This window comes from Mustela putorius, unplaced genomic scaffold (genome assembly GCF_011764305.1).
Source record: "Mustela putorius furo isolate JIRA1106 unplaced genomic scaffold, ASM1176430v1.1 tig00000813_pilon_pilon_pilon, whole genome shotgun sequence".
Lineage (NCBI taxonomy): Eukaryota > Metazoa > Chordata > Mammalia > Carnivora > Mustelidae > Mustela > Mustela putorius.
In genome coordinates this window covers 4,041,225-4,055,046 of record NW_025421485.1, presented here as the reverse complement: position 1 = coordinate 4,055,046, position 13,822 = coordinate 4,041,225, and the positions used below count along the sequence as shown (strand labels likewise).

Genomic DNA, 13,822 nt, shown 5'->3' with positions numbered 1-13,822 from the left:
GGCCCCCTCGCGCCCCGGGGCTGCGGGCCAGTCCAGGCCCCTCTCCTCTTCCCGGCAGTGCTGCTGAGGAGAGCCTCCCAGCTGCTCTGCTGCAGCCCGTACGCCTGCCCCACAGCGGGTGCACAAAGTTCCCCCGAGATGCAGCTCTGGCTCAGTCACCCGGCCTCACCCTCCATTAGCTCATCACGGCGCTCGGGATCCGGTCCAGATCCGTTAGCTCGGCTCACGTGACTCTTCCTGACGGCCCCCTGCCCTCCTTTGTGGTTTTTAAAACTCAGTCACGCTGAACTGTCCCCGTTTTTCCGGAACAGTGTTCTCCACTTCAAGCCTGTTCACCTGCTGTCCTCCCCCTGAGGGCGGCTGCCGGGCTGAGTCCTAGCGACTCTGAGAGTCAACTTGCCTTCCGTGTAATCGGGGACCTGGGCTGACTTAAGTGGCCCCTCGACCCGCCACCACCACTTACCCGGCCCTTGTCTCCCAGAAGAGTTCTTTTTAGTGGGAGTTCTGGTCACATATTTTGTTGTTGTTTTTAAAGATTTTATTTATTTATTTGAGAGAGAGTGAGAGTGGGAGTGGAGGGGAGGGGCAGAGGGAGAGGGAGAAGCAGACTCCCCGCAGAGCAGGGAGCCCAACCTGGGGCTCGATCCCAGGACCCCGGGATCATGACCTGAGCCAAAGGCAGCCTTTGACTGGCTCATGAACTGAACCAGTTAACTGATCTGCCCAGGCGCTGGCCACGGTTTCGTTTACTGGTCCTGACAGTCACCAGCCAATGTCTGATTACCTCTTCTCTCCGCCTATCACCGCCCCAGGCAGAGAAGTCACACCAAACTAAGTCTGGCCTCCTGGGGTGGGAGAGAGGAGAACAGGGGGCTTCCCTGTACCTCGATCCCAGGGCAGCTTCCCAGGCTGCTCTCAAAACATCATCTGTTGTGGTCATAAAGGAAGTTGGTTCTGCCAAAGGTTGGTTCTAAGTATCAGGTAGTTTTGTCTTCAGGACACGGTGAGATGCTCTGGTGGGATTCTCCTCAGTTTGAGGACCTGCTGCTCACTGTGCCGACAACAGAAAAATCCAGATGGGCCCAGAGTGCCATGTTGGTTCCTCTTGGGTCTTTTTCTTGAGCTCTGCGGATACCTTTTCCATCACAGCTTTGCTTAGTGTGATTTGTAGTTTTTTTTCCTTGTAGTAAAAGTTCTCACACTGAAACTTGCACATTCTGCAGAGGAAATCCAGGCAAACCTCTGGATCCCTTGTGTATTTTAAGTCCCGAGAACCGTCCTGCCAGCGTAGGCCTCAGTAGAATCCAGATGTTAATGAAATGGGGTCCCCGACCTATGTCGACAGTTTGTAGGAAGCTACTCATTATCACATATTAAGGACCGACGATTTGCAAGGTCAGGCAAAACACAGACATTAGTACTTTGATATTTAGCACTAAATACACATTTAAGGTGATCTTTTTCACCGAAGTCCCACTGTCCATGATCGATCAAAAGTGGCTGACCTTGGACTGTGAGGACTTACTCAACCAAACAAGGACACCTCCCAGCGTGTGCCCCCTCTCGGGAGCTGGAGGGGCTCCTGACCATCCTTGGCTAACAGCCGGGGGCTTCTAGCCCCGCATTCTAGCCCGAGCCGTCTGTGGGTCAGCCGTCCTGCAGAGCTTCTAGAATTGATAGGCCCATCTGCCACGAGCCAGAGTGACCTTCCCTAGCAAGGTGCTTTAACTGGGTGCGCTTCTGAGGATCGCCTGGGTCTCAGCTGGACTGAGGCACATACACCCGGTGTGTAGAGCACGGTTGGCAGGTGGGGGCGGGGAGCCCCCGGCTCTGATGCTGCTCGGCGACAGGCTGGTGGGGTGACGAGCCTGTGCCTCCCTCTCCTGAGTCGCTGTCCTCAGCTGGTGAATGCGGGGGCTGGATTAGATGATCTCAGCCCTGAGGTGCCATGATTCTGGGTAATATGTCTGAGAAAAGAAGTTGAGGGCATCTGTTTCCCAGATTCTGGGGAACAGAATCTCGTCTGTTGCTTCAGGAGCTTCCCCTTTTAAAGTGGACATTGGCTTTGAGTTTTCGTTACCGGGCCTCCGCGGGTGCGGCACCCATTCCTGCCACGTGGGGCTCAGTCTCATGGTGAGGTGGGGGCGTCTCCCTGATGACAGGGGACTCGCCATTGCTATGTCGTCCCAAGACTGGGTTACGGGGCAGAGGTGAAGTTCTGGGGTTCGGCGGCAGCAGAGGCCGGCCTCTCGCTCTGGGAAGGAAGAAGCTGTTTCACAAGTCACCGCATTTCCCCTTTGGGGTTTTCCGAGGCGCTCTGAGACTCATAGATGTCCCTCTGTCGTTTGCTGGAGTAAAGTTACCTCAAGGGTGAGTTCGGACCAGGGACTGTGTGCACATTCAGGTCACCTCAGTGCCCGTCGGCCGTCCTCACTGCTTCCTCCCGGCGCGCCTGCCCGTGAGGTGGGCGCCGGTGGCCCGGGCCGCAGGTGCCTTCTTACTGTGCCCTGCTCACCCGGTATAGATGCCTGTGACAGCCTTGTGCCCGCTCACCCGGTATAGATGCCTGTGACAGCCTCCTCCCCGCTGGCCACACACTCACACACTGGTGCAGGTGCTAGAGTGTGTGTGAGAGAGAAGGGGGAGAGGGAGACAGAGCCGGAAGCTGCATTTGGATGGTTTCCCCTGAGTGGACTGAAGTTTGAAATCATAACCGTCCCGTCAGCAGTGGGGTCCCGAGATGCAGAATGTAGGACTCTTTCAGTGTTGGTTTAGGGGAGGCTCTGCAGTCCGCAGAAGTCCGTGCAGAGCCAGGAGCAGCCCTGGGGTCTTATGATGCTCAGGTTGGCCGTCCGCCTCCACCACCACCACCACCACCACCATCCAAATTACACTTTGAGTAGGTACAGAAGAATATTTCTAGCTACGTGCAAGGGTAAATGCGAATCAGGTAGTGAACACCAGTTGTTGCGTCCCCCCAAAATGGGTACCCCAATAATGGGTCCATGATTAAAGGAGCGAGACTCATACAAAGAGAAAGTCAAGCAAAGCTTTATTTCGCACCAAGTATCAAGAATCAGACTGACCGTCAAACAGACCGGCCGCAGCAGCCCCTTATAGAGAGGACGACCCCTCCCTGATTTCCAGACTAACTTTTATAGAGCAAAGGCCATGTGGTTGGGCCTGGCCACACACAGGTGGCCGATGAAATTGTAACACACAGAGAAAGCTGCACAGTCCTGCTAGGTCACACACGGGTGACCAACTGAATTACAATTTACCCTAGTAGACATTTGAACCAGCCTATCACCTAGTTCAGAATTGGCGCCCAAAATGGACCCAAAGCACGGGGCCCATACTCCTTGGTAGCTCGGAGACAGTATGCGCCCCCGCTGATTGGATACCTCCACCTGGCCCGACCCACCCTTGTACTTGGACTTTGTTACGTGGGACTGGTTTCCGGGACTTGTTTTTAAGTAAGTTCCCCTTGGTGGGGGTGGGGCAGAGTCCATTTACGTTTTACAACAAAATGGCAGTTCAACCAGGGTGGGGCCGCTCTGGCTGAATAGGCCCTCACACCCGGAGCCCACCGTCCGGTTAAAGCCGAAGGTCAGCGGATCCGTCTGGAGTCCTGGTAGCCCCATCCCTCCCCACCAAGCAGCGACGGTAGCCACCCTCCCCAAATCTCGTGTTCATCGTTCCCTGCTTTCTGGAACAGTTCTAGTGCATGTATTTGGGGGCCTAACCGATACCGTCAACCACGCACACGTGTGGCCTGTGGGGACGCGTCGCATTCTTCTGGAGCCTGCTGTTCTCGCTCAGCGTCATGTCCCCACGAACGCCGAGTGGAGCTGCCACCCACTGCTCTGACTTGTGTGTGGTGTCCTGGTGTAGGACAACCCGCTGCTGGTGGAGACTTGGGTCATTTCCAGGATCTCACCATCGAAGCAGCGCTTCCTGGGTCTGCACTGGGGGACACGGGACGAGTTGCTGCGAGGTGCGCACTTGGGATTGGAATTGCTGGCCACGGAGGATGTTTGGATTCAGCATTATTAGCTCATTCTGAACTGTTTTCCAAAGTGGCTGAGCCCATTTCCGCCCCCACAGCGGAGTCCAGGCTCTCCCCGTGCTCTGCTTTCTTGTCAACACGTTGCCAGCCATCTACATCTGGGCCAGTCCAGTGGGTGTGAACGGTCTCTCCTCTTGTGTTTACGGGCCGTTTGGGCTTCATCTTCTGTGAAGTGCCTACTCGAGTGTTTCCCCAGTTTTCTTTGTGATTTATGTGTGTGTGATGGATTATATACCTGTAGCCTTTCTCACCAGTTTCGCGAAGAGCCTTTCCCAGTTTATGGCTTGTGGTGAACATAAATTGGTCATTTCATGTGCTCGGACGTGTCATTTCCCCTGTAGTTGGTGCTGTTTGGGTACTAAAAAGGGCTTCCCTGGCAGTGAGCAGAGAGAGAGGCTCCTATATTTTATCTGATGGTGTTGCCTTCCACATTCAGGTGCAGGTGTGTGACCCACCAGGAACTGATTGTTGCGTATCGAGGAGAGGCCCATCGTCTCCCTTTTTTGGGTTTCTCTTCTAGGGATGTTCCAGTGTCCCAGCATCATTACTGAAACAATGCCCTATTTCCTCCTGCTTTGAGCTGTCATTGTGCTCATAAATCAAGTGTCTGTAAAGGTGTGATTTGGTTTCTGGCCTTTGCTCTTTCTTCTGTGTAATTGTGATGATTGAGTTTTTTGAAAACATACAGACAAGATCTTGCCAAGAGGTTGCCTGACATTATAATGGATCTATTGTTCGGTTTAGGGAGAGTCAGTATCTCCTCGTAATATTGGGTCTTCCAATTCACTTATATGGTGTCTTCTTTCATTTAGGACATCCCCAATCTATTTCAACAAAGTTTATGATTTTATCCATAAAAGTCTGACACATCTTCCACTATAGATTTATTCCTAGGCATTATAAATTTTAAATGACTATTTACAGAATTACATTTTTGCCTGCTTGTTGCTTCTGGTGCATGAAAGTGCAACTGATTCTTGTACACTAGTTTTTTTTTTTTTTTGTACACTGATTTTATAACCAGCAGTCTTATTGATTCCTTTTTAATGATGAACATTCATCTGTAAATTCCCTTTTTGTATCTACCTTTTTGGCGACAGTTTCCCTTCCTTCATTTCCAATCCTCATTACCCATGCTTTCCTTCCGTCCCCGAGCCAGCGAGGACCTGCCACACGGTGCTGGGTTGAAATGGTGGTCATGGCCAGCTGTTGCTTAACTGTTACCAGGCCGTTTGCTGTGGGTTCGGAGTATGCCCTGCTATTCCGGGTTTCAGACTTTTCACCTTGATTCGTTGTTGAACGGTATCAACCACCTGTCTGTGTCTATTAATATGGTATGTTTTCTCCTCCTTTGATCTGTTCATGTGTTGGACTGCATTCGTCGGTTTAAAGTATTGAATCGCTCTTGCATTCCTGGAATCAAATTTTGGTGCTTTGCGGCAGTCAGTTTGCACATGCTGATTTATTTAGGAAGTTTGCACTGACATTCATGAGTGAGATCGGCCCACACTCCGCTCATGCTTTTCTTCTTTCAGTTTTGCTTCTGAGGCTATGTCAGCCTCATAAAATGAGTTTGGAGATGTTCTCTCTTCTCCTGTGTCTGGAATTCTTTCTTCCTTGGATGACCAGTGGAGGTCTTTAGTAAAATCAGTTGTCTTTAGCGTTTTTCTTTGTGGGAGGACTTGGAAGTACGGATTCACCCTCCGTGAATTTAAAAATAGTTTGGTGTTAAGGAAGTTTCTCCTCTCAAGCTGATCCATTATTTATTTGTTTGTTTGAACAGAGAAGTGATTGAGAAGAAGCCAGAGAAGTTTAAAGTCCAGTGTTTGACAGACATCAAAAACCTGTTTTTTCCAAATACAGAACCTTTTTATGCTGCTTTTGGAAACCGACCGGCTGTAAGTAGTAAATTGGGGGTATATAAGAGGTCTGGAAATAACCGCCCTTTCTGACAGCAGCCATCTGCAGGGCGGGTCTTGACCCCATGGGGAGCCAGATTCTCCTCCTGCTGGAATTAGCCGTGAGGAAATGCACAGTTACCTCACGGTCTGGTCTCTAGCTTTCTTTGACGATTGGCTGGTGGGTTTCAGTCTGAAGCTTGAAATGTGGGGCTAGAACCTTCAAATTCCAAACCACTTGCTAATTTAGTCAAACAAGAAGAACCTAGAATAGGATTAGACCATTGCTACTGGCAGAGAAGCACAAAGCCAGGCCTTCACACCATGGCGCAACTGGGCATTGCAGGTTTTCAGAGCGTTGTAGCGTCTAGTGATAGAAGTGCTTGGAGATTTTTAGGTGTACACCCAGACTTGCTGGAGAGTTTAGCGTTCTGGATAATATAGTTTGGTACTAACTTCCCAGTAAGAAGATCCCCCTTTTGAAACTGGGTCAGAGCATAGCCTGCAGGGCTGTCAGATCGCAGGGGGCCCTGGGAGCCTGTTTACTCATGAGCTCAGCTCTAGCAGGATGAGCGCGGAGGCCCCCAGGGGGAAACTGATTTAATAATTTCACATCCAGAGACACTTTTTTCTCTGCACTACTTGGAAGTAGAGTTCTGGTTAATGAAAATTTTATAATAGTGCATCAAACTTGAAATATCCCGTATTTGTGTTTATAATGCTCTTTTTTTCCCCCTAATTTTACTTTTCCACATACAGGATGTGTATTCATATAAGCAAGTAGGAGTGTCCTTGAACAGAATATTTACCGTCAATCCCAAAGGAGAGCTCGTACAGGAACACGCAAAGACCAACATCTCCTCGTGAGTGTCGTGCGCGTGCTGGGGGGTCGCTGTGTCCTTACGTTGTTAGAGTCTCCATCTCGGAAGCATGTTCACAGTTCACACTCTGCCTTTTTGTCCTTTGTTGCCTATATTTTCATCATGGATTCCTACAAAGAAAATACAGTTCAACTCCTGGCAGTTTGTCCAAAACTTAATTTTTGGACAATCTGCATTAAATGAAGCCCCTCTGGGTCAACAATTTAAACGAGTGGTTAGCTTCTGCCACTGAGGGGAACCGCATGAATTTCAAAACTAGTGGTTTCGATTGGCCAAGGGAGGGTTGAAAGCCTAGCGTGCGAATTGGAAATGGAACCGAATCGAGGTGTCATGTGAAGCTGTATTTACGGACGGGAAACTCTGTGTCTTCGCACGCCGACCTGCCACACTGCTCTCACCAGAAATTGCCAGAATTCCTCTCATACTTGCGGTCGGAGCCCCGGAGTCTCCCTGGGGCAGTGGGCTGAGTGGGCTCGTGTCTGAAAGGACGCGTCCTGGGCGGCGCAGACTCTCCTTGACTTGGGTGTGCTGGCTCCGGGGTGCTCCCTCGTGAGAGTAGAGAGAGCATTTCCTCAGGCCTTGTGTGGGCGAGTGTTGCCCAGCGGGCGGCACCGGGCAGACGGCTGTCCTCCTGCCGTGCCTGCTTCAGGGGCTGCACCGTCTACGCAGACCTAGAAAAGAGCCCGTGGCCCTGAGTGACCCCGGGGAGGACTGCAGGAGCCCGCCTTGTGGGCAGGAGTTGAACTAGGGGTTTGGGTCTAGCAGCTTCGCAGGGAACAGTCTTCTCCAGGCACCTCCGGTGGTTTTAGGTAGAGGAGAGATTTAGGTTTCTTCTAGAGCACATTTTCACACCCAGGGTGATCCTTACGCCCGTTCAAGCTTACTTTAGCCTCCATGGGGGCCAGTTGTAGGCTGGAGGGAGCCAGGGGCCTGCCCACGTGCCTCCTTCCCCCAGTCATGCCTGTTCCTAAGCAGTTCTCAGGATACACCGGGAGAGAGAGGGGGACGGAGCCAAGAGCCTCCCCCGTCCTTCAGAACAGGGGACGGTGCCGGGCTCCCTCCTGGCTGGCAGAACAAGAGCAGGGACAGATTCCTTCCCCCGGCCACGTCTGGAGTGGCCCCAGCAGCATCGGGGGCCCTCTCTCCCGCATTCCCCAGTGTTGCCCAACGCCCCCCCCCATGAAAGCGTGTCCTGATTTGGAGAAGGTCCAAGAGATCACTCTTCAGGGTCAGAAAACCCATGAACTGATGAGGCACTGCCCAGAAATGGCCACAGCCCGGTGACAGGTCTGTCACAAGAGAGGTGGCAGGACGGGGTCGCAGCCCCAAGAAGGTTTACCCCGGAGGCCTGTGGGGTTATCCCCTTCTCTGAGACTCTGAGGTTCAGGCACCTTGGCCTGGGTCGATCTCTGTGTGGGAGGAACTTGGCGCCTTGCGATCTCGTGCCAGGCCAAGGACAGGAGGCCCTTCCTGGGGTGGGGGAGCACCCCTCCCCTGGAGAGCACATGCTGTCTCTGGCACCTAACTTGGGACTGTCTTTTTGGATCCGGGGACACCGTGTCCGAGACATCAGATGGGTAGGGGCCCATGGCAGACGGGGGGGTTGTCCGTGCTCTTTGCCATGGCTTGTGTGCGAGAGGGGCACGGCTGGGGCACGGCTGGGGCGCGGCTGGGGCGCGGCTGGCTCCCAGAGCACTGGGCAGTTTGGATCGGGGGCCTGTCACACACCCTGACGACACACCATGAGCTGCTCCCCATGGGGAGGGGCTGCCTCCCACAGCCACAGAACTCAAGCAAGTAGGTCTTCAAGCCAGGAGGCATTTTAAAAATTTGTTTTAATCCTCAGGAAAGACGTAATTCTTACTTGTTAGGGGAGATTTTCCCCATTCTGTGCAAGCACGATGTTCCTTATAAGCCCTTTGGGGCTCCTTTATTAAATACACACTCTCATCCTTAGTTAATAAGGTATTTGATGCCTCAGAACATGCTAATTCCTGGAGTTTGTTTCGAAAGTCCTTTTTGGTTTTTAGCAAATTGGAACTGGAGAGGGACCCTGTGACGGTCAGCAGAGACTCTGGGGACATGTGGAGAGGCCTGAGCTTGTCAGAATTTCTGGTTGGAGGCGCCCGGAGGTCTGAAAATGCATGTTCAATACAGCAACTTTCTTTTTGTAGTATAGGCCAAGGAGACTAGGACGTAGCATCTTGGGAATACACAGAAAATGGAGGGAGAGAATGTTGAGAAACACTCCTCTGGTCCCACTCCATATGCCATAAAGATGGAGGGCCCGAAGCCCCGAGAGGGCGAGATGCTCACCCAGGGTGACACAGCTCCTGAGTGTGGGAGTGGATCCCCGGTCTCTTGTCCCTCAGGCGAGCTAAGGCTTCTTCCCAAAGGCTAACAATTAGCGAGGGCTAATGTTAATAATGGACGTCGACAAACTCACTGAGCACCGAATATGTGATTTGATGGTTGCAGACGTTATTTTATTTCACTCTGGTGGACGCAGGGGCAGTTTTCCTTTCCTTTACAGTTGAGGAGACTGTGGCTTAGAATGGATGAAGCCATTTGCCCAAGGTCACTCAGCTGGTAAATGGCATAGCTGAAGGTCAGGTCTGTGTCTCCTTAACCCAAGGCCCAGGGTCATTTCCTTGCACAGCAGAGCTGTCTGTATTGCACCAAACACGCACTTTTATCTGAGGTTCTTCCTGTAGGCTCGGGCATGAGCTCCGAGGCAGGCAGCTGTCCACTGTCACGCTGATTTCCTCCTGCCCCCCATTTCTCACTTGTCCCCCTTCTTTGGTCTTCCATGCCAACTCAGGTTTCACCCGCCTCGCCCCGGGGGGCCTTATCTGAGTCCTACTTGGCACCCACACTGACTTCCTCTTCATTAGTGAGGAATTATTCCAGAACAGTTGCCACCGGGTTAAGCAGGGTGGTCTGTTCCCAGGGTTGTGGGTCTCTCCTAGCTTCCAGGCGCAGCACAGGGGGACCTGGCTGGTGTTCCGCGTGGCCAGGGCACGGGGGTCCCTCTGAGGCCCTGATGCTGTTCATTCTCCCTGCAGGTACGTGAGACTCTGCGAAGTGGTCGACCACGTTTTCCCATTGCTGAAAAGAAGCCACTCTTCGGACTTCCCCTGCTCAGACACTTTCAGTAACTTTACCTTCTGGAGAGAGCCACCGCCCCCTTTTGAAAACCAGGATATTCATTCCTCCTCAGCGTAAGATGTTGCCGGCAGCCTCGTGACGTCATGTGAAGACCGGCGCCCCCGATTAAAGGATAGGCCTTGGGAGCCATGGAGCAGGAGCTCAGTAGCCTGGTGTGCGGTCATTTGCTTAAAAGCAAAGGAATCGGAGGGGCATTTCTCTCCCTGCTCCATGCCCCGGGGTGGACATTTCTAAGTGGGGTGTGAGTGGTGCACTTTAGAGGCCGCGGGTGCGTTGAGGGCGGGAAGGCATCCCTCGGTGGCGGCTGCAAGCCAGTCGCTGCGCTGCCCTGCGTCCCCGCTCACAGTTCCTGCCGGGTTCCTGTGCCAAGGTGGCTGCCGGGGGTTCCCTGCCCATGACCGTTCTGCTGAGGCACCCCCGGGACATGGCCGAGGAGGGCCTGTTTCCACCTGCCCACGGGGTGTGCCACCTGTGCCCGCGTGGCGGGAAGGCTGCGGGTCTCGAGACCTGCCCCTGCGGGGTCTCCCCCCCTCACTGTACAGGCTCGGCCTGGGGGTGTCTCCCAGCAGTCTCTGCCGGCAGGTCTCATGGGTAGCCCATAAGTTCTTTAATTCCTTGGGTGAGAGATAGCCTAGACAGTTGGTATACTTCCCCTCCCATTTTTGTGGCCAAGGCTGGACTATTTATGCCTTAATGCATCTGTGGCAGGCATTTTATTTAGAATGTGCTTTGTCTGGCTCTCTCTAACTTTGCAATGCCTTAAATTCAGATTATAGTCAGCATTCCTAGGGCAGTGTTTGGAAGGAGCGCGACACTCCGCCGGCTCCCTTCTCCAGCCGGGTGCAGCTGGAAACGCGGATTCAAGCAGAGCTCCTGCCCTGTGGTGATGGTGTCGATCTCTGCTGGGAGCTCTCCAAAGAAAGGAGGTGGTTTTACGAAAATCATTTCAAGACGTTATGTGCTTTGTAGATACTCTTATTTATTATTTTACTCTGATTGGGTTATTGTTAGGAGAATTTTAGCCATAGTATGTTATTGTAGCTGTCATGAACACATCAGAAGGATAGAGACGTTAGACTATCCAAAGAGCCTTATTCTGTAGATCTTGCAACACTGACCTTCCTTCAGAGTGTATGGGTAATACTTTTTATTTTCCCTCGCTTTTCCCGCTTGAGTTAAGGGCGAGTGGGTAATACTTCGAGTGGCATTCTTCACGCTGGCGGAAGATGATTCCTTTCCTCGTTTATAAAATTGGCCTCTGGAGAGAACAGTTTGAAAAGTGAAAGAATTATTTTCGTAAAAGATTTTGCTTTCCTTTGTGAAGTATTATTTTTTTAGAGAGTGTTTTACCCCAGTGATTGCAAATGTTTTCCTATTTAAATTGCATTGTCATAAAGTCAGAACCTGCAACAGATGAATGAAATTTTACTCTTTCTGTGAAAGAAAATCCAGAGGTGTTGCCTTCATTGTCGCTGGTGGGCTCTGTTAGCAAGGGGAGCCTTTACAGAACTGTCCGCCTGTGTCGTCGACCACAGACTTGCCTAGAATTGGAACGTGCATGTGCAGATTCCCTTTTGGAGGCATTAAAAGTAATTAAAGATAGTTCTGCCTTAACTACTCTGGCCTGGTTCATTAGTGACCTTTAGAGGCTATGTTAATTCTGTCCTGAGGGTATTTTCGGGGTGAACTTGAAGCGTTGTGAACTGAGCACGAGGTCACGTGCCTGCAGGGGCCAGCGTACTTTGTCCCCTGCATGGGGGAGGCTCCGGCTTTGAGGAGGGGTCGTGTGTCCCATGTCCTGCCACCTAGCATACCCTCCATCAGGACGACCAGCTGCAGTCACTCTCTGTGTGGACGTGGGAGAGCTTGCAACCCTGCCCTCCTAATTTTGCTGTACCTTACGCCTCGACGCCACTGCACTCAGAAACAGAGCCTGCCTTCCAGGAGGTGACACACTCGGATGTGTGTCACCCCCAGAGCGTGACCCCTGGAGGGGCTGAAACATTCACACCTGCCTTGTGGCTTCCGAAAATGAGATTTGTACGTGGCCGCACTCCTGCCTCTTTCAGCTGGCTTATCCGCCTTTACACACCTGTTACCCAGTAGCCCCGTGGGTGGTCGTGCGCCGGCATGCTGTGTCTGGACCCCACATTTCCCAGTTGCCCTGTGGAGACGAGCCCCTCCACGGGACATCATCCAACGATCATCCCATGTAACTAGGGAGAACTACATACCTGATACGTGGACAGATGATTAGACTTTTCGAGGGGAACTCCCTTTTCCATTTTAGGTTGAGATCACCACTTCAAATATATTTTATTTACAATACTTGATCTGTGTTTGTATGTGCCAGCACGGTGACCCCAGTCACTGCGGTGCCTCACGGTGTCGTGCCGGCGGCAAAGCTGTTGTAATAAAGGAGACGGATGAGCGATTTCTCTGCAAATCAGGCGTGTGAATTTCAAAGTGTTTTGGTGAGCTACTAAGTTGCTTTCTAGGGTGTGAAATCAAGCATTTTTTATTGTCTACTCAAAAAAAAAAAAAAATCCTTAAGGCTATGGACCTGTTCAATATCGGGAATGAAAGAGCCAGTCTTTTCCTGATGCCTTTGGTGCAGTGCTGTCGCTCCTCCGTAGGCAAAGGGGCTGTGTCCGGGGCCCCTCCTCCCGGTGGGAATGACTCGAGAGCAGAGCGGGCTCAGCTAGTGTGGTGCGTGCAGGTTCCCCCAGGGCTTGGCCCATGACCCATGAGGCACCCAGCAGGCTCTGGTCCGTGGTCTTGAATGAGATGCTCAGGTGCTGCTGCAGGAGGAGACACTGGAGAGGCTCAGGAAACCAAGGTCCTTATCCCTGAGTGTAACGCCACGGGAGGCACTTCACACCATGCAGAGCCCGGTGGGGAGGCTCTAGGGTGGTCGGAAGGCAGAAGTCACCAGAGGGAGGGGAGAGCCTAGGCCAGAGCCGTTCCCGGGTTTCCAAAGGAGAGGCGGGGCAGGACAGGGGGTGTCTCAGAGTTAACGCTTCTGTGTCTTGAAAACAAAACAAGCTCCCCTTATGGCGCTGACCATGGCAGATTTCCTCTGATTTCAGATTGCAGGCGCTCTTATCTGTAAAGTAAAAATCAGCCTGAGCCGGACTCTCTGGCCTGGAGATCCTCACCTGCTCCTGCTCTCGGCCACCCTTGGCTCAGCGGCAGCACGAGGCTATGCTGTTTCCATCCGGTGCTGTAGTGGCTCTCACACGCGTGCAGGAAAACCAGTTCGGCAGCTTGGATTTCCCCAGTGTCTCAGCTGTAAACACCTGAATATTTCAAATACTTCCTGTCTTGGTCTTTGAAACTGACGCAGCTAGCCGGACTCAGCAGCCCTTCGTTGGAGCCTGGGGAACACGGACAGCGGGCCTCAGAGTGCCCATCCCTAGAAAAGGGAGGGCCGTGCGGCCCTGGAGCAGCCCCGGAACATAGTCCCGGTCGCGGAGGAAATTGGGCAGGCCTCGTTCAAGTGAAAAGCCGAACTTCTTTGGAATCAGGATTTCCTGGTTGTAGCGGGAGTGTTCTAACCAGCCCTTCAGGAGAGCTGTGTCCGATCAGCCAGCGCTCATCTCCCTCCCTTTGTGTGTCTGTACTTTGTCTTCAGAGGGGGCAGAGGATGGGGCGGGGGTGGGTGGGAGCAGGACTGCCCTGCTTCCACGGGCCTGGGGGTGGTGGGAAGGCATCCGTCTCTGCAACAAACAGAAGTGCTTAAAACGCCCATCTTGCTTTCCTCCTGCTTCTGACCACTTTTCCCATTCGTGCTGCATCCCAGACCT

General features: G+C 52.5%; 1 protein-coding gene across 5 annotated transcripts in view; it reads left to right on the top strand.

Moving 5' to 3' along the window:
• Positions 1–11,630, top strand: part of LPIN1 (lipin 1) — a 125,590-nt gene extending 113,960 nt beyond the window's left edge. For all 5 annotated transcript variants that reach the window (XM_004745813.3, XM_004745812.3, XM_004745814.3 and 2 more), the window contains 3 exons: positions 5,853–5,967; positions 6,727–6,830; positions 9,914–11,630. In XM_004745813.3, coding sequence (XP_004745870.2) covers positions 5,853–5,967; positions 6,727–6,830; positions 9,914–10,073 — 379 coding nt within the window. In that variant the 3' untranslated portion in view covers positions 10,074–11,630. The remainder of the gene's footprint in view (positions 1–5,852; positions 5,968–6,726; positions 6,831–9,913) is intronic.
• Positions 11,631–13,822: the final 2,192 nt, after the last annotated feature.